This window comes from Macrotis lagotis, chromosome 1 (assembly GCF_037893015.1).
Source record: "Macrotis lagotis isolate mMagLag1 chromosome 1, bilby.v1.9.chrom.fasta, whole genome shotgun sequence".
Classification (NCBI taxonomy): domain Eukaryota; kingdom Metazoa; phylum Chordata; class Mammalia; order Peramelemorphia; family Peramelidae; genus Macrotis; species Macrotis lagotis.
The window spans coordinates 219,769,334-219,787,613 of record NC_133658.1 but is presented as its reverse complement, the minus strand read 5'-3'; the positions used below and the strand labels follow the sequence as shown (position 1 = coordinate 219,787,613).

The window sequence follows — 18,280 nt, the reverse complement described above, 5'->3', positions numbered from 1 at the left end:
GAAGTGAATGAGCTGACCTCAGAACTAGCAAGACTTTGGTCTCATTCTGAATGACCCAGGAAACCTAGGGTGCAGCTAGGTGGCATAGTGGATAGAATGCCTGCCCTGGAGGCAGGAGATCTGAGTTCAAATTCGACCTCAGACACTTAATTGCCTAGCTGTGTTACCATTGCTGCAAATAAATTTAAAAAAAAGAAAAAAGAAAATTCAGTACCTGGGACTATAAATTGGAGAATAGGTACTTCCCTGCATTTGTAGAAGGAGCTTCCTCACTTGTTGTCCCTTAAATTAATGAAATCATTTCTTCAGTTAAAAAACAAAAAGCAAACCCCCAAAATGTAGCATGCACTGTTTTAGAATATCAGTATAATTTTCCTGTTTGCAAGTTGCTCTTGGAAAGCAAGGCTTTGTCATACAGTTGTCTTGAATCTAGGTGGAGAATAAGAAGGAATATAAAGAAGGAAGAGGAGCTCAAACCCAACCTCAAACCCAGCCACTAACTTATCACTTAATCCCCACCTCCTTCAATTTACTCATTTGTAAAATGGGAGTATAATTGCACCCGTCTCCCAGGATTGAACATGAGGATAACTCATATTTGTAAAATGCTTTGCAAAACTTAAAAGCATTGTATAAATACTAGTTAATATTATTGCTGTTGTTATGGCTAATTACTATTAATGCTGAACTTCAAGTCTGAAAGACAACCTACATCCCAGGATAACTGTGAAGATTAAATGGGATAATAATTGTAAAATACTTAGTACAGCATCCATCTAAAAGCAAGTGGAATATAAATATTTGTAATTATTATTATTATTCTTTTCCCCTATGTTACATTCCTTTGCACAAAACAGACATTGAACAAATATTTGTTAAAGTGAAGAAAAGTAAATTGTATGTTGGTTTGGTTCAGAAAATTGCTGGTTCTTGGCTGCACTGGAAGCCCTCACATTCCATAGGGACATCTTGAACTGGGTAGTGCCTCTCAACCAGAGTTTTACCAAGAAATATGCTGGCATCTTCCTCTTTCAGGTAAGTCTTTTTCCTGAGCTCACCTGTAAGAATGTGACAGGTGGCACTTTCTCCTGCAGAGCTTGCAGTGTACCAACTAGATGGGTCTTGGATGGAAAACTTATTTAATATGAGCAGATGCTCCTTTTATCCCAAAGTCATATTATAATCAAATGTGTCCAACTCTCTTTCTAGTTCTGGCATTTTGGTGAATGGGTTCCTGTAGTAGTTGATGACCGTCTACCTGTGAATGAAGCTGGTCAACTGGTCTTTGTCTCTTCCACCTACAAGAATATGTTCTGGGCAGCTTTACTGGAAAAGGCCTATGCAAAGTAAGAGAATCATTAAAATCCAGAGAGAGAGGGAGAGGGAGAAGAGAGAAGAGAGGAGAGAGGAGAGAGGAGAGGAGAGAGAGAGAGAGAGAGAGAGAGAGAGAGAGAGAGAGAGAGAGAGAGGGAGAGAGAGAGAGAGAGAGAGAGAGAGAGAGAGAGAGAGAGAGAGAGAAGAGAGAGAGAGAGAGAGAGAGAGAGAAGAGAGAGAGAGAGAGAGAGATGAGGAAAAATGATAAAAAAGATGGATGAGCAGTTAGCTAGATCATCCATCATTAGATGGATAGATAGATGGATATTGATAGTATATTTATTAAGCTCCTGCTATCAGGTCCATGACTGTGGACAGGGCATAATTCAAGCCAAGTAAGGCAATAATTGCTTCCACCCTTTGTGACAGTCTTACCAGAGCCATAAAAGAGATTTGGGAAGGGAGGATAAGTGGGATATGGGAGGGACAGAAGAAGGGCACCTGCAAAGGAGGAAGATTTCAGAAAGAATCCAAGGATGAATGAGGAGAAATATGAACAGGGTTCTTCCCAAAATGGTGGTCCTTGGGAGGGAGAGAGCAGTGAGGAATGGGGCACTGCCAGACAGAGGTCTCACAGGGTAAAAGCGTGGCAAAGTAGGGAGGATTCTGGAAGTCTGGTTGTGAGTGAACTCTTCTTCCCTTCTCTGTGTTACTTTGTGTATATCTATTTTTGAGTGTGTCTCTCTTTGTCTCTCTCTCTCTCTCTCTCTCTCTCTCTCTCTCTCTCTCTCTCTCTCTCTCTCTCTTGGGTCAAAAGATGTAGATTAAAATCCTGTTCTTCTCTATGTAGCCTTGGTTAAGTCACTCAGCTTCCTCAAGCCCCTTACCTGTAAAATAAGAAGTTTGAGTTAAGTAATTTCTGAGGTCTCTTCCAGCTTTGGATCTAGGCTTTGTTATGATCTATGATCATATGAACTCTCTCTGTCTTTCTGCCCCCTGCCTGCAATTCTCCAAACTCTGCTTTAGAAGCATGGAGGAAAACTTTATAGGGTGGAAAACTGGGTCAGTGAGCAGAGAAGTGACTTAAACAAGCAATTCATCAGGGTGATGAGACCCTGGATGAGAATTCCTGGATTCTGATTCATAGTTACTAGATTTATTTTAGTCACAGATGGAGGTTATTTATTTTAAAGGTGACCTGTATTTTTTTCAAAATAAATTTACTTTGTTTGATGAAAGACCTCCATATTAAGACAGAAAAGGAAAAAAAGCTCTGCTACAAACATGTATTAAAAAACCAAACCATGCATTTGTCAAGTTCAACATTTATTCCTCAGTTTTGGATTCTGAATTCATCATTTCTTTACTGGAGGTGGTTAACATGCTTCACCATGAGCTTTCTGGAACTGTCATTGATCATTATTTTGACTAATGTTCCTAAATCTTTCAAAGTTGTTTGTCTTTACAATACTATTATTATTATTATTATTATTATTATTATTATTATTGTTATGTAACTGATTGTGCTCACTTCACTCTTTAGCTGTTCAAACAAGTCTTCCCAGGTTTCTCTGAAACTATCTCTTTCATAATTTCTTATAGTCAGGAAGACTCATCTCCATGAGTTCAAATCTGACTTCAGATACTTATCAGCTTTGTGACTCTGGCAAGTCTCTTTGTCTAAGTTACTCATCTGCCAAATGGCAAACCACTCCGATATCTTTGCCAAGAAAACCTTATGAAGAGTCAGACATGATTGAAAATGACTAAACATATAAGTGATATACATGTATTGGCCAAGGGCACATAGCTAATGAGAGTGAAGTGTCTGAGACTGGATTCAAACTCCTATCCTCTTGACTCCAAGGCCAGTGCTCTATCCACTGCACAACCTAGTTGTCCTTGCATCCACGGCCATCTCCAGTCATCCTGATTCATATCTGCCCACTGGACCCAGATGGCACTGGAGGAGAAAGTGAGGCTGGTGACTTAGCACAGCAACCTCTCTCTCAAATCCAATTGACGTATTTGTCATGGCATCACCTCCATGATGTTGTGGTCTTCTTTGAAAATGAAATACAAACATTATATGTGTATGTAATATATGTATGTATCTCTGTATACATATATACAATTATACAAATATGCATCACCTTCCTTTTTTATTTTAATCTGTATGGAATATAGACCTGGAAGTAGTATTACTACTGGGTCAAAGAGTATACACAGTTTAATAACATTTTTGTGATAGTTCCAAATTGTTTTCCAAAATGACTGACTGGAAAAATTCATAGCTCTACCAGCAAGTAGTACATCAGTGTACTTGTTTTTCCAGGGAACCTTTTTTTTTGTCAACTTTGCCATTCTGATGGGTGTGAAATGAAACCTGATTCAGAGCTTCGAAATTTGCATTTCTCTAATTCTTAGTGATTTAGAGCATTTTTTTTTTCATAGGGCTATTGATAGCTTGGATTTCTTCTTCTGAAAATTGACTGATATTATCCTTTGACTATATAAAATTGGGAACTAACTCTTGTTCTTATAAATTTAAATCAGGTTCTTATATGTCTTAGAAATTGGATTTTTTTAATCAGAGAAATTTACCACATTTTTTTTCCCACTAAACAGACTCTACGGGATTTTTAAATTTTATGTATTCAAAATAGTTCATTTAACATTCCTTTTCTATCTTATTATTCTCTCTCTAGCTCTTTATGGTCATGAATTTCCCCTTATCCATAGATCTGACTGGCAATTTCTTTCCTCAAATTTGTTTATGATGTCATTCTGTGTCTAAGTCTAGTTCCTATTTGAAGCTTATATTGACGTAGTGTGAGATGTTGACCTATACCTAGTTTCTGACAGATTGCTTTTCAAGTTTCTCCAAAAGTTTTGTTGAATAGTAAGTACTTTCCTCAGTAGCTGGGATCTTTGGATTTATCAAACAAAAGGCTGCTGTGCTTTTTAATTCTATATAATATGTCACTAATTCGTTGTGTAATTAATTCCTTAGATGGATGTCTTTATTGTTTAACCAATAGCAAATTGATTGATGATTATTGTTTTGTAGTGTAGTGGTAATATTAGGTTTTTCATATTTTTTAAAAACTATTTCTCTTGAGATTCTTGAACTTTAAGCCCTTCACAAAAATATTATTATTTTTCTAGTTTTATAAAGTACTTCTCTGGTAATTTGGTTGATATAGTATCAAATAAATAAATAAATAAATTTAGGTAGCATTGTTATTTTTATGATATTGGCTTGACCTGCCTATGATTATTTCTCCAATTATATAGATCTGTTTATATATAAAGTGTTTAGTAATTATATTCACAGAACTTCTATGTGTCCTGGAAAACAGATTCTGAAGTATTTATATTTTGTCTAGTTGTTTTAATTGAAATTTCTCTTTCTAGATCTTCCTGCAAAATTTTTTGATAACATACAGAACTACTGATGATTTATGTAGGTTTCATTTAAATCTTCCAACTTTGAAGAAGTTGCTAAGTGTTTCAATTAATTTTATAGTGGAGTCAGAAGGACTCTCTAAACAAACCAATATTTCAACTCTAAACTTAATAACTTTTCTTCCTCATTGACTATGTTTATTCCCTGAATTTCTTTTTCTTTTCATCACTCTAGCACTATATTGAAAAAGTGATGGTAGCCATGACCCTCTTTGCTTTATCTTTGTTCTTATTGGAAAGGTCTTTAGCTTTACATTACAGTAATGCTGGCTCTTAGTTTTAAGTATTTAGCAATTATTGTTTTAGGGGGAAAAATTATCCATATGCTTTAGAGTGTTTTTTTAAACAAGAATGGGTATAATTTGTCAAAATCTTTTTCTGCATCTATTGATATAATCGTGTAATTTTTGTTGTTGCTATGGTCAATTATGTTTATAGTTTTTCTGCTATAAAACCATTTCTAGAATAAATCTAGCCCAGTCATAGCATATAATCATTGTGATATGTTTCTGCTGTCTCCTTGCTAATAATTTATTTATAAAATTTTGCCTCTCTATTCATTAGAGATATTGGTCTATATTTTTCTTTCTTTAGTTTGACATTCCTGGGTTTATACATCAAGAGTATATTTAAATCAAAGAATAAATTTGACGAACTCCTTTATTTTTCTATTTTTCCAAGTAATTTAGATAATACTGGAATCACTTGTTCTTTATATGATTGATATGATAGTATTGCTTTTAAATTCAGCTGGTTCTGAATGATTATTTTTCCTTTTGGGGGAGTTCATTTGTTGCTTGTTCAATTTCTTTTTCAAAGATTGAGTTAGGCACTTTATTTCTTGCTCTGTTCATCTGAATATTTCATATTTTTGTAAATATTTATGTTTAATATAGATATTTTTATTATCATATAATTAGGTAAAATAGTTTCTAATGATTTTGTTCACTTTTTCTTTATTGGTTGTTTGCCTCCACCTCCCCCTCCCCCCTCCCCCTCCCCTTTTTTATACTGGAAATTTGGTCCTTTTTTTCTTTTTAAAAATCAAATTAGTTAATAATTTTTACAGCTCACAAAGTATATCTTTTATAGACCACACTGCAATAAAATGGACAGCTAGGTGGCACAGTGGATAGAGCACTGACCTTGAAGTCAGGAAGATAAGAGTTCAAATCCAGAGACTTGATACTTACAAGCTATGTGACTTTGGGCAAGTCATTTAACCCCATTTACTTCTCATCCAGGGCCACCTCCAGTCCTCCTGATCCATCTGGCCACTGGACCCAGGTGGCTCCAGAGGAGAATGGTTGGTGACTCAGGATTGCAGCCTCTCATTGAAATCTAATTCATGTGCCTGTCATGGCATCATCTTCCTGGTGTCAAGGTCTTCTTTGAGAATGAAGGACAATCTCATCATCATTAAATTAAGGGATGGAGTAAAACAAATACAAGTGGAGTGGGTCTCAAGTAGGGGTTTAAGGGGAAAATAAGAAAGGATAAGAAAGGAAAAGAAGCAGATAGTATCAAATCTAAAGTACAGTTGCTGAGCACACTCATTTTCTCTATAATTGTCTATTCTTATTCCCTTCTACATTTCTCCCCTTTCCTCCTGTTTTCCTGTTGAGTGAAATGTTTTCCAATACCCAATTTAAATTAGTGAAATCCAAGTATTATCCATACCAACCACCCCTTCCTTCTTGTTTATGTTATCTACTTGCATAACCTGATCATGTGAAATAGTTTCTCTAACACTTCCTCTACCTTAAAAGGGGGGTTCATTCTCTGAGAATGTTTTCCCCTCAGTTTCTTGGTAAGAGAGAGTCAAACACATATACCTAGAGAATAAAAAATAGATTGTAGAATGTGATCATAAGAAAACAAAGCTAGAAGAACTCTCTGGAGAGCACCCAAATAAGGGCACTTTTTACAAATTATGCTTCCCCATTCTGCTCTTTTGACAGGCTTTCAGGTTCCTATGAAGACCTGCAGATTGGGCATGTTTCTGAAGCCTTCCTGGACTTCACCGGAGGCGTGACGACTACAATTCAGCTAGCAAAGTCACCACCTGACCTCTGGGACATCCTCACCAGTGTAGCTTCGAAGAAATCCCTCATTGGCTGTCAGACCCACTCAGGAGTGAGACTTGGGACTTGGATGTCTTCTGACACTACCCTCCCTAGCAATGTCACTGTTAATACTCTGTTCTCCCCAATCACTTCCCTTCTGTTCTCAGACCTATACCTTGAATCCCATTTCCATGGGATAATGATAATAATAATAATAAACATTTTTAGAGCACTTTAAGGTTTATGCCACACTTTACTAATATGTTCTCACTCTATTCTCACTCAACAACCCTGGGAGGAAGCTGCTAATGAGGTAAAGCGACTTGCCAAAGGTCACATAGCTATTAAGTACCCAACATTTGAACTCAGGTCTTCCTGACTCCAGATCCAGAGCTGCCACCCAACTGCTATATCCCTGGAAAAAAGCTCCTATTCTAAGTTGCATATTAATCCACCCCAACCTACTCTTGTGATGCAGAAGATAAAGCATCAACTCTGGACCCAGGAGGACCAGAGTTCAAATCCAACCTCAGACACTTACTAGCTATGTGACGCTGGCTAAGTCACTTCACCTTGTTTGCCTCAGTTTCTTCATATGTACAATGAAGTGGAGAAGGGAGTGGCAAATAACTTTAGTAGCTTGCAAAGATAACCTACAAAGGGTTATGGAGAATTGGACATGACTGAAAAATGACTCATAACAACAACAAAAACCTCCTAACATTGCAGACTGCTACAAGTTTTGGTGCTCAGGTCCAGCAAATACACATTTATTGAGCATCTCTGATGAATGAGAGAGTATGTGATGGGCAACACCAATACAAACACAGTGTCTGCCTGTAGCGAGCTTATACTCCAGGGATAGGATGGAAGAGAACACTATGTATACATTTGGAATTGAGGCAGCACATCAATGATTTTTTCAGAAGAGAAAATTTCAGGTGAGGAAACTCCAGCTACCAGGGCAACTAGCTGCCCATTCTGCAACTTAGTTTTTAGGGATGTTCAACATTTGAAAATGATGTGATTTTAAAAGTGAATATGACATTTCTTATTTCCTCCCTCCCTCCTTTCCTTCTTTCCTTTATTCCTTACCTCCTTTCTTCCCCTCCTTCCTTTCTTCCCTACTTCCTTCCTTTTTTCATTCCTTCAGGGAAGTTTATCAAGTTTATCAGATCATTCCTAATACATGTCCTGTACTGGATAACTGACGTTTTTTTGGCTTTGCAGAAGGAAAAGGTTATGACTAATGGACTGGTGAATGGTCATGCCTATACTCTCACCGGAATCAGGAAGGTAAAAATTATTTTCTCTTCTTCTGCCCCCCCATGGGTTCAGTCCCCAAATTAGCTCCCCTTTAATAAAAACCTCTTTGCTGAATGAGGGAGATTTTCCCAAACAGGAATGTAAGAGACCTGACAGGCAACTTCCATGACAGACCATTTCCTCCTCTCAGCTATTTTCTTCTGTTCTAAGATAAGAAAATCTTCTGCTCTAGACAGAGAACAACACTGTAGATGAGAAAGATAGCACTATTCTCAGCACCTTCATGATACTCTATGGAGGTAACAATTGCCTAAAGAGCTCTTTCTAAATATACTATATGCTGAGAAGAGCTAAGTAGTTCATATCTGAGCACCAACCCTGGAGTCAGGATTATTTGAGTTCAAATTTGACTTCAGAGACTATATATACTTACTTACATGGTCTTGGCCAAGTCACTTAACTCCAATTGCCTCACTAGTTATAATAATAATAGTAATAGTAATGATAATAGTAATACCTCTCCCATCTCCTCCAATCATCCATCAAAACAGAGTTTTACTGGCAGCAAGTCAATTAATTTTAATCTTCTGGGTACCCATCTCTTGAGGATGAGTTCATCTTTATAACTCTTTCTCCTAATTTGGTTCCTGATCACACCTATTTCCCAAGGCTATAAGTACAAATTAAATGATCTAATATATGTGAAAATGCTTTATAAACTTCCAAGTGCTACATAATTGCAATATTATTAAGTCATTTTTTCCTTATTTTGTACAGGTAACTTGCCATTATACACCTGAATACCTAGTAAGACTGAGAAACCCTTGGGGAAAGGTTGAGTGGAAAGGAGACTGGAGTGACAGGTGAGCTTCATGCAATTACAAAAGAGATTGAGGTACAGGTGGTCATGGAGGGAAAGGCAAAATACCAGATGCTGTCCCTGACAGACAAGAGTCAAAAAATGGCACCTTGGCATGAGCACAAACCATCTAGACTCCAAGAAATGATTCCCTTAGAACTTTAGTGGGCAGAAAAACGATGAGCTGGAGGAACTTGGACTAAGATACATTCTTACAGTATAACTCCTGCTGCTGAGGACTGAGCCCTGGAGTTGGTTTCTGTATGAATGAGAATGACACAATTAGAGGTCAGCGGCTCTCTTTATTGGATCACTTGCAAAAAGCCATATAATTTTACCTGTATATATGGAGACACATATTATATATGTATGGGTACACTTTTGTAATGAGTGTATTAATTGAATTGGACATGTAGACACATATGCATATATACATATGAAGAGGCATGTGTATATATGTGCATAGGCACAAATATTCATTATGTTTGTTGCATAGTTTATCTATAGACACAAACATATGTACATACGTCCATATGTGTATGTATAGTACATGAGTACATGCATGTGGTACAATATAAATATATATGCATATTTATACACATTGTGATAAGCATATTTATTTGTAGGAGAATGTATATGCCCATGTGAGTATATGTGTATATATGCACATGTGTATTGTCCATGTATGTATCTGCCTACAATTTAACTTTCCAATTCTAGAACATTAACCTTTTTATTCTGGATTCCAGAATCCCAGAATCTCAGAGTTGCAAGGGACCTTAGAGACCATCTAGTCCAATCCTTATCTGAAAATTAATTCCTTTAATATATTGGATAGAGTGCCTAGTCTGAAATCAGGAAGATCTGGGTTAATAGCATTGGGACCTTGGGCAAGTCACTTACCTTCTGTCTGCTTTAGTTTGCTCATCTGTAAAATGAGGATAATAATAGCTCTATCCACTGTGCCACCTAGCTGCTTTTGAACAATTACTGTGGACCTTCCCAGAAAGTGACTTAGAACCCCATAGCACCTAATATTCTCATTTTACAGATGACGAAACTGAGCCTTTAAAGAGATCACATCACCGAAGGTCACAAAGGAAATAAATGACAGAACTAAGATAGGAACTCTGATTTTGTGACTATAAGTTCATCTTTCATTATACCATATAGATTCAGTGAACCATTTTCCATTAGTTTTTGTAATTTTTAATTTTTTATTATTTTACTTTTCTAAATACATGTTATGAAAAATTTTTAACACTCATATATCTATGCATATTTCTAAATTACAAAATTTCCTTCCACCCTCCCTTCCCATCCCCCCAGTGATGAATAGTCAGGTTAATATTGTATTTATACACTGGTGTTAAGTATGTTTATAGGTCAGCCATTTTCAGTATAAGGAATTAGGATTAAGGGAAAGAAATACATGAGATATTTTTTTAAAAGTGAATTCAGTGTTCTTCAGATTCTTCCCATAATTTTTTTAATGAGTATATTACTCATAGTAGTTCATTCATCCCCCTTCCCCATTTGTCATCCTCTTTAGGTCAAAAAAATGGAACCTCCTGAGTCCAAAGGAGAAGATTCTGCTTCTGCGGGAGGATGAAGATGGAGAGTTTTGGTAAGAGGACTGAGCATGAAGGATTTCATGTAGCCCAAATCCTGTTTTTTTTTTCTCCTCATTTCTAGGTGCTTCTCTTCTCCTTTCTGTTACTTAATGGACTAACTCACTTTTACTCAATATATTCCTGTCTTCTTAATGGAACTCTGCCTTCTTAATATCTTTAAGTAGTTCCATGGGTGGTTAGGGCTGTGAAAGCAAATGTTAAAATTTAAAAAGCCCTAACAGGACCTATATTCCTTTAGGGTCTCACAATGCTGAATTTAGGTCACAGAGAGCAAGAATAATTAGTTAATGCTTTCTTTCTTCCATTTGGATATAATTCTTCTCTCACAACATGATCAATATGGATCTGTGTTTAGCATGGTTATAAGCATAGAACCTGTATCAGATTGCTTACTGTTAGGGGTGGGGGGAGGGAAGGAAGGGAGGGAGAGAGAAAAAATGTAAAAATCAAAATCTTGCAAAAAATGATTGGTAAAAACTACTGTTGCACATAACTGGAAAAACAAATATTTTTTAATAAGAATAATTAGCTAAAAATAGGAAACTTCAGTTAGCTATTCTTGCTCTTTCCTTTCCAACCATATCATTAATAAGTCACCCATTATTCCTCCATTCCTTCCTTTACCGGTAGCCTTGTTGTATCCTGGGGACCCTGCCCATGTTGAACTAGTACCCCAGGTTTTTTGTCTTAGCAACCTCTAATCCCACAATTGAATATGCTTTTTAAAAGTTGTTTGAAGGGGTTTTTTTCAAGGTCTTTTGTCAAGCTGGTGGAGAGAGGGATGAGAACAATGCTGAGAAGGAGCAAGGAAAGATGTGAGAATAATCATTGGCCCCCAACTTTGCCAAATTTGACAATATGCCAACATATGAATAGGTAGGGTGGTAGATAGGTAGATAGATAGATAGATAGATAGATAGATAGATAGATAGATAGATACTTATTAATATGTATATGTGAAAGTTGTACTGACTTCTTCTGCCCCAACCCAAAGTCCAAAAGCCCTTTTCTTTCCAGACAGGAGTCTGTATAGTTGACCTTGATTAACACTGACAGCAGATGCCTTATGTTCAGAACTGCTCCTATTTCTCTTTTTCACTGTGCACAGTCACAAGAAATCAATTAAAAAGCATTTACCATATGAATGATGTGAGACAAGCACTGGGATAAGCTGTGAGGATACAAAGAAGGTCAAATATATGGTTCCTGTCCTACAGAAACTCACATAATTCTAATAAGGAAGACAATACTGTAGAGGATTTTTTTTTTGTATTTTCCCAATCCTGCCCATGGGGGCAGCAAGTTTGACACCTCTGAATGAAAGACAGAACTGAGGCAAGAAGATTCAAGCAGGTGGTAAATATAACTTGTACTAAGGGCATGGCCAACAAGATTAGTGAAGAAAAGATACAAGTGAAAAATATCTCAGAGGTAAAGTGAACAGCAAATATTTGGTTGATTATGAGAGATCAAGAAGAAGAAGGAACTTTCAAAGAGAATATGCATTGACTGGAACACTGAACCTGGAGTCTTAGACCTTTTACTATATGTGTGATCCTGGGAAAGTCATTTAATCTTTTTTTTTGCCTTAGTTTCCTCAAAAATGAAGTCAAGATAATAATAGTACCTACTTCCTAAGGCTTTTAAGAGAAATATATAATATATGTATTTTGCAAACTTTAAAGCAATATATAAACATGAGCTACTTATATTAACATCCTTATTAAATGAGATTAACAAGGGAGAGATTTAGGGGAACAAAAGATCAAGGATGACCCTGAGAAATACCCATATTAAGGAACTATGAAGATGAACCTTCTAAAAGGGATGATTAGAGAGGTGGGAGAAGAACTAGGAGAGTATCATGTGATAAGATCCTCAATCTAGGACTGAAAGGGATTTTGAAGGCCAGCTAATTAAACACTCTCTATTATTAAGAAAACTAGGGGCGGCTGGTGGCGTAGTAGATAAAGCACCAGCCCTGGAGTCAGGAGTACCTGGGTTCAAATCTGGTCTCAGACACTTAATAATCACCTAGCTGTGTGGCCTTGGGCAAGCCACTTAACCCCATTTGCCTTGCAAAAAAACCCCTAAAAACAAACAAACAAGAAAACTGACAGATGATTGGAGATGGGAGATGCCAGAAATGGGTTGTAACTTGTAGAGGCAGCTATGACCCTGAGACTGCTGCCTGCAGACCCAGTCTTCTCTTCTGTCCTCACAAACAGGGTCAAGGGACTTGTGCAAGGTCAGCTAGGAAGTGTCTGAGGCCAGATATGAACTCAGCAAGATGAGTCTTCCTGATTCCAGAGCCAGTGCTCTGTCTAGTCTTCAGTTATCCTGTCCCCTATCTGGTCGCTGGCCCAAGATGACTCCAGAAGAGAAAATGAGGCTAGTGACTTAGAACGGTACCGCTTCATTTAAATCCAATTCACTTGCATGCCATAGTAACACCTCCCTGATGTCATGGTCTTCTAGATCAAAGGACAAATAATAAGAACAGCTGTGTCCTCATATTCTTTCCAAGGAAGGAGATGGTGCCCAGAAGGAAGGGGGTAGTGACCTACATTGTCAAGTGCTGCTGAGAACTCATAGAAGAAAAGAACTGAATTTTAAAAAAAATCATTGGTATTGGTGATCAGATCACAGAAGGCTTTTGATAGATTTTTCAAGATTTTCATAAGTCCTCAAGCTGATAAGGTTATGAGTATTTTATCATCATCATCATCATCATCATCATCATCATCATCATCATTATTATTATTAGGTAATTAAATGGCTGCAGGACTAGGACTAAAGAATATATGAATTCAATCTTACCTCAGATCCTTGTTAGCTGTGTGACCAGGCAGATCACCTCTCTGTGCCTCAATTTCTTCTTTTATAAAAAATACAGATAAAACTAGCACCAACTTTCCAGAGTTATTGTAAGAATCAAATGAGTCAAGATATGTAAAACACTTTGAAAACCTTAAAGCATTATATAAATGCTAGCTATTACTGTTATTATCATTACTTTTCCTGTCATCTTTTCATATATAGAAAAGTTGTCTCTGCCAATCCATGGGAAGTTGGTGAAAAGCAAATTATGCATCTCTTTATATTCCTCATAGCATTTAGCCTAGGGTATAGTACAGAGGAGATGCTCCATAAATATTCTTTGCCTGATAGATTACAAAATCTTCATCTCCTCTCAAGGTCACCCTACAGGAGAAGGAGAGATATATTGCCTAGGAGCAATGCACATATATTAAACAGCTCATTTAACTCAAAGGGCACTAATTCTTAGCATAATTTACCAAATGTTGAAGTCTCTCTAGATTCTCTTAGATTTTCCCTTGCAAGCCCCAAAGACCTCTGTGGATGGGGAAGTTTAGTGGATGTTACAGTTTGGGGAAAAAAAAAGAATTGTATTATGTGTATAATAGTAGTTAGAGTTTTGGGCTCAGAGTCAGAAAAACCTCATTTGTGGCCTGCCTCTGATACATAAACTGTAAGTATTTACTCTCTTAGTTCCCCAGTCAGTTCTTTAAGACTAAAAGGTATAGAGCAACTGGCAGGCTTCATTGGTAGAAGGATTGTCCTCACTGGGAGTCCCCTAAATAAAAAGTAGATAGGTGACTCAATAAATAAAGTTCTGGACCTGGACTTGGCAATACCTGAGTTGAAATCCAACCTCAGATACTTACTAACCACATGACCACAGGACAAGTCACTTAACTTCTCTCCACCTTAGTTTCTTCATTTGTAAAATGGAAATAATAATAGTACCTATCTCCTAGGGTTGTTGTAGGGATAAAATAAGATAATAATTGTAAAGCCTTTTGCAAATCTTAAAAGTTCTATGTAAATGTTATTGTTGTTGTTATACAAATGAAATCACAGGTCCAAACTGACCCCTTCCCCAACTCCATCCCCCAAAATGATTACACCAGACTTTAGGATTACAAAACCCCTTTTTCATTTGTATTATCCCATTCATTTCTCACAACCAGAATCATAACTAGGAATGGTTCAAGCATCTTAGAAATGTGACCTGGGTAAGCATCATGACAGACCTTCAGATAAACTTTCTAAGACAAATTCAATTGAATAGGATAAGAAGAAGAGACTCTGGACATCATTCCCCATGAGAAGAGATCATATGACACTACAAGGCTATTGTAATTTTCTTTTCCTTTTTTCTTTTTTAAAATTTTTAAAATTTATTTATGACAATGGGGTTAAGTGACTTGTCCAAAGTCACACAGCTAGGCAATTATTAAGTGTCTGAAGTCAGATTTGAACTCAGGTCCTCCTGACTCCTGGGCTGGTGCTCTATCCACTGTACCATCTAGCTGCCCCATAATTTCCTTTTTCAACAAATAATTCTTATTACATTCAATTGTGCTATTACTGCTTCCTAAAATTTAATGTTTGGGGATAGCACCTTCTTTGTCTCACCCTAGCTACATTTATGCCCACAATCACCACTGGGGTCACATTGTGCAAATATCTACATTTTACCATGAGATTACTGAAAGGTTGTGTAACTTGTCTATGAAAGTAAGTAGTGAGTGACAGAGATGAAACTGGAGTTTTTTGACTCTACATCTTTCAACTCCATGTCCAGTATTCACTATTTCAAAGGCCAGGATCTAGTTTAAATTAGAGTTTACCTTTCTCCAACAAGTCTCAAAGTCTTGCCTCATCACAGTTTGGACTTTGTATCTATTTTCTCAGGATGTCCCTCCATGACTTTAAATTCCATTTTGTGTCTCTGGTCATCTGTCAACTGACACCAGACCTGATGAGTCAGGAAGTGGGAAAGAAGTGGATGTGTTCTCTGAGTCCTGGGAGATGGGTGAAGGGCAGTACAGCTGGTGGCAGGCTAAGGCATCAGAGTGGTAAGTCATTCCACAGGTTAGGTCAGGAGTTTGTACATGGTGGCAGCTGAGCTAAGAGTCCTGAGCAAAAGGGAAAGGACAGCAGCCTGAAGCAGGGATTTCAACTCATTTACCTTTTCCTTGGGTTGTGTAATATATTCAACAGTACATAGTCAATGCACTCCCAGAATCAAATGTCTTATGTTATGATTATTCTTCCAAACATTTGAAATCCTTGAGATGAATGATCATGGACAGATCAGTTCTTCTGCCCCTAAAAGTAGCATTCTATTGAGTGCAACAGGGCTCTTTCCAATACCCAATTTAAGAAATCTAAGAAGGACTTTAATCTGTCTTCCCTCACCTGTCAACTTTCCTACTCAGTGATTGAAACTTAAAATTTTACTTCATCTCTTTAGATTTTGATTCCAGTTAAAATGGAGGAGGGAGGGAAAGAGAAAGCAAAGAGCTGGGGTCCCTAAAGATAAACTTGGCTGATTCCAGAAAGACAGAGCTCAGTTGAGATCTGTCTTAGGATCAAATCAAGAAATATTGTTCAGTTCTTTTTTTTTAGTATTATAATGGTAGGATATAGAGACTGCAGGAAGATCAGACAGATCCTCATATGTGTTCAGTTCTGACGAAGGATAGTGACAGGCTAGGTTGTGACCCAGATAACAAGGGAACTAGAGACCCTGTTCCAGGAGGATTGACTGAAAAGAATTTGGATATTTAGCCTAGCAGGGGTTCTTAACCTGGGTATATGATTAAAATAAATTTCTAATAACTGTATTTCAGTATAATTTATTTCCTTTGAAACTTGAATATTGTATTTTACGCATTTAAAACTATAATAAGAAAAGGGGTTCATAAGTTTCACTAGACTGTCAGGGGGCCTATAATATGTATCTAAGACAAAGAAAATAAATAAAGATGAATAGGAGATAGTTAAATATAAGGTATTATGGGAGAAAGAGAGAGCATTAGAATTTAAGGTAATCAGAAAAAGTACAATGTAGGAATTTATATTCTAATGGAGGAAACTGCACACCTTGGGAATTAATGGTCAGGGAAGAGAGCTTTGATCTGGAAATTTGCAGGGACATTGTGTGTGGGATCGTAGGGGAGCAAATTAATACAACTTAAGAAGGAACAATGGCAGAGAGTTTAGATCATGATTTGTGGTTCTAGAAGGGGAGATGGGGTAAGGAAGAAGACAGGAGAAAAGGGTACACTAGAGGTGGTAGAAGAGTTGATAAGGAGGAGATGAAGGAGGTGGATAGCAATTTTTCTAAAATATCTTTCTGTGTGGTCATTCTGTGATCACTGATCAGGAAAGAAGGGTCCCAAGGCATTTTTATTAGTTTCTAGATGCATTAGCTCTCCACTGAGATGCTTTCTAATGGGGATATTCCAAAGTTCAAGGATTCTAGAGAAATTCAGAATTCTTTCTTTATTATTAAATTTCTGGTGGACTTTACCCCTTTTTCTCCAGACACATTTTGGATGAACCCACAATTTCAACTTACTGTCCTAAGTGCTGATGAAGGCAAGAAATCCTCCAAACCCTGCAGTGTCTTGGTTTCACTTATGCAAAAATCTAAGAGTCATCATCGAAAAGAAGTGTCACATTTCCCCATTGGCATCTTTCTTTTCAGGGTAGGTAGAAATATTTGGATTAATTAAACTGAGTAATGCTCAGTATGAGATCAGAAATACATTGACTTCACCATCCTATAGATTCTCTAATTCTCTTCTGGATAATGACCAAATATGTATGTAGCTTATTTATTATCCCTTTTTCTTTTCTTATCCCTTTTCTATCTCTTCTACAACATTCTACTTTTGAGTAGCACTAACAAATATCACAGTAGATAGAGAACTGGCCCTGGAGTCAGAAGGATCTGAGTTCAAATTCAGACTCAGACACTTAATAATTACCTAAACTATGAGACCTTGGGCAAGTAACTTAACCACATTGTCTTACCAAAAATAGGAAAGAAATACATAAGAAAGTTTTTTTTTAGTATTATAATGGTAGGATATAGAGACTGCAGGAAGATCAGTCAGATCCTCAATGAGATTTTTGATTTATATTTGTGGAAGAATTTCTTGACTAATCTATTCTCTCTCTCTTCTTGTCCTCCAAGTGAAAGATGAGTCTCTGAGGTCAGTCATTTTTTATGGTCTATATCTATGATATGCTACCAAATGTGAAAACCATTTAAATGTGTAAACCAAATCTGGTTTAACTCTAGCATACTCCTTCTATAGCAAAGTTTGTAGAATTAAAAGAATCCCTGTTTTTCTTTTTTAAATTGATTTTAACATTCTTTTTTTTTAAATTTTGAGTTCCAAAATCTCTCCCTTCCTCCCTCCTACTCTTTTCATCACCCACAGAAAAGGTAAGCATTGTGATATCCATTATACATGTGAAATTGTGCAAAAACATATTTCCTTATTAGTCATATTTCTTAAAAAGCAAGATAAAGTGAGAAAATTATAATTCAGTTTGCAACTGAGTTCATCAGTTCTTTCCCTGAGGTATAGCATCTTGGTTTAAGAGTCATCACTGAAAAGAAGTACAGCATTTTTCATCATGAGTTCTTTGGAATTGTCTTGTATTGATCAGAGTAGTCAAGTCTTTCACAGTTGATTATCTTTACATCATTGCTGTTACTATGCACAATGATATCCTGGTTTTTCTCACTTCAATTTATATCAGTTTATATAAATCTTAACATATTTTTCTAAAATCACACCTTCATCATTTCTTGTAGTACAATAGTACTCCATCAAAATCACAAC

General features: G+C 36.7%; 1 protein-coding gene across 4 annotated transcripts in view; it reads left to right on the top strand.

Annotated features, from left to right (window-relative positions):
• The window catches only part of CAPN14 (calpain 14), a 58,413-nt gene that overhangs the window by 16,166 nt on the left and 23,967 nt on the right, over positions 1-18,280 (top strand). For all 4 annotated transcript variants that reach the window (XR_012473420.1, XR_012473419.1, XM_074209661.1 and 1 more), the window contains exons 4-11: positions 917-1,035; positions 1,210-1,346; positions 6,744-6,918; positions 8,079-8,144; positions 8,892-8,977; positions 10,526-10,600; positions 15,330-15,493; positions 16,968-17,131. Coding sequence is in view for 2 of the 4 variants with exons in the window: in XM_074209661.1 (XP_074065762.1) it covers positions 917-1,035; positions 1,210-1,346; positions 6,744-6,918; positions 8,079-8,144; positions 8,892-8,977; positions 10,526-10,600; positions 15,330-15,493; positions 16,968-17,131 (986 nt within the window). In the remaining 2 variants the exon portion in view is untranslated. The remainder of the gene's footprint in view (positions 1-916; positions 1,036-1,209; positions 1,347-6,743; positions 6,919-8,078; positions 8,145-8,891; positions 8,978-10,525; positions 10,601-15,329; positions 15,494-16,967; positions 17,132-18,280) is intronic.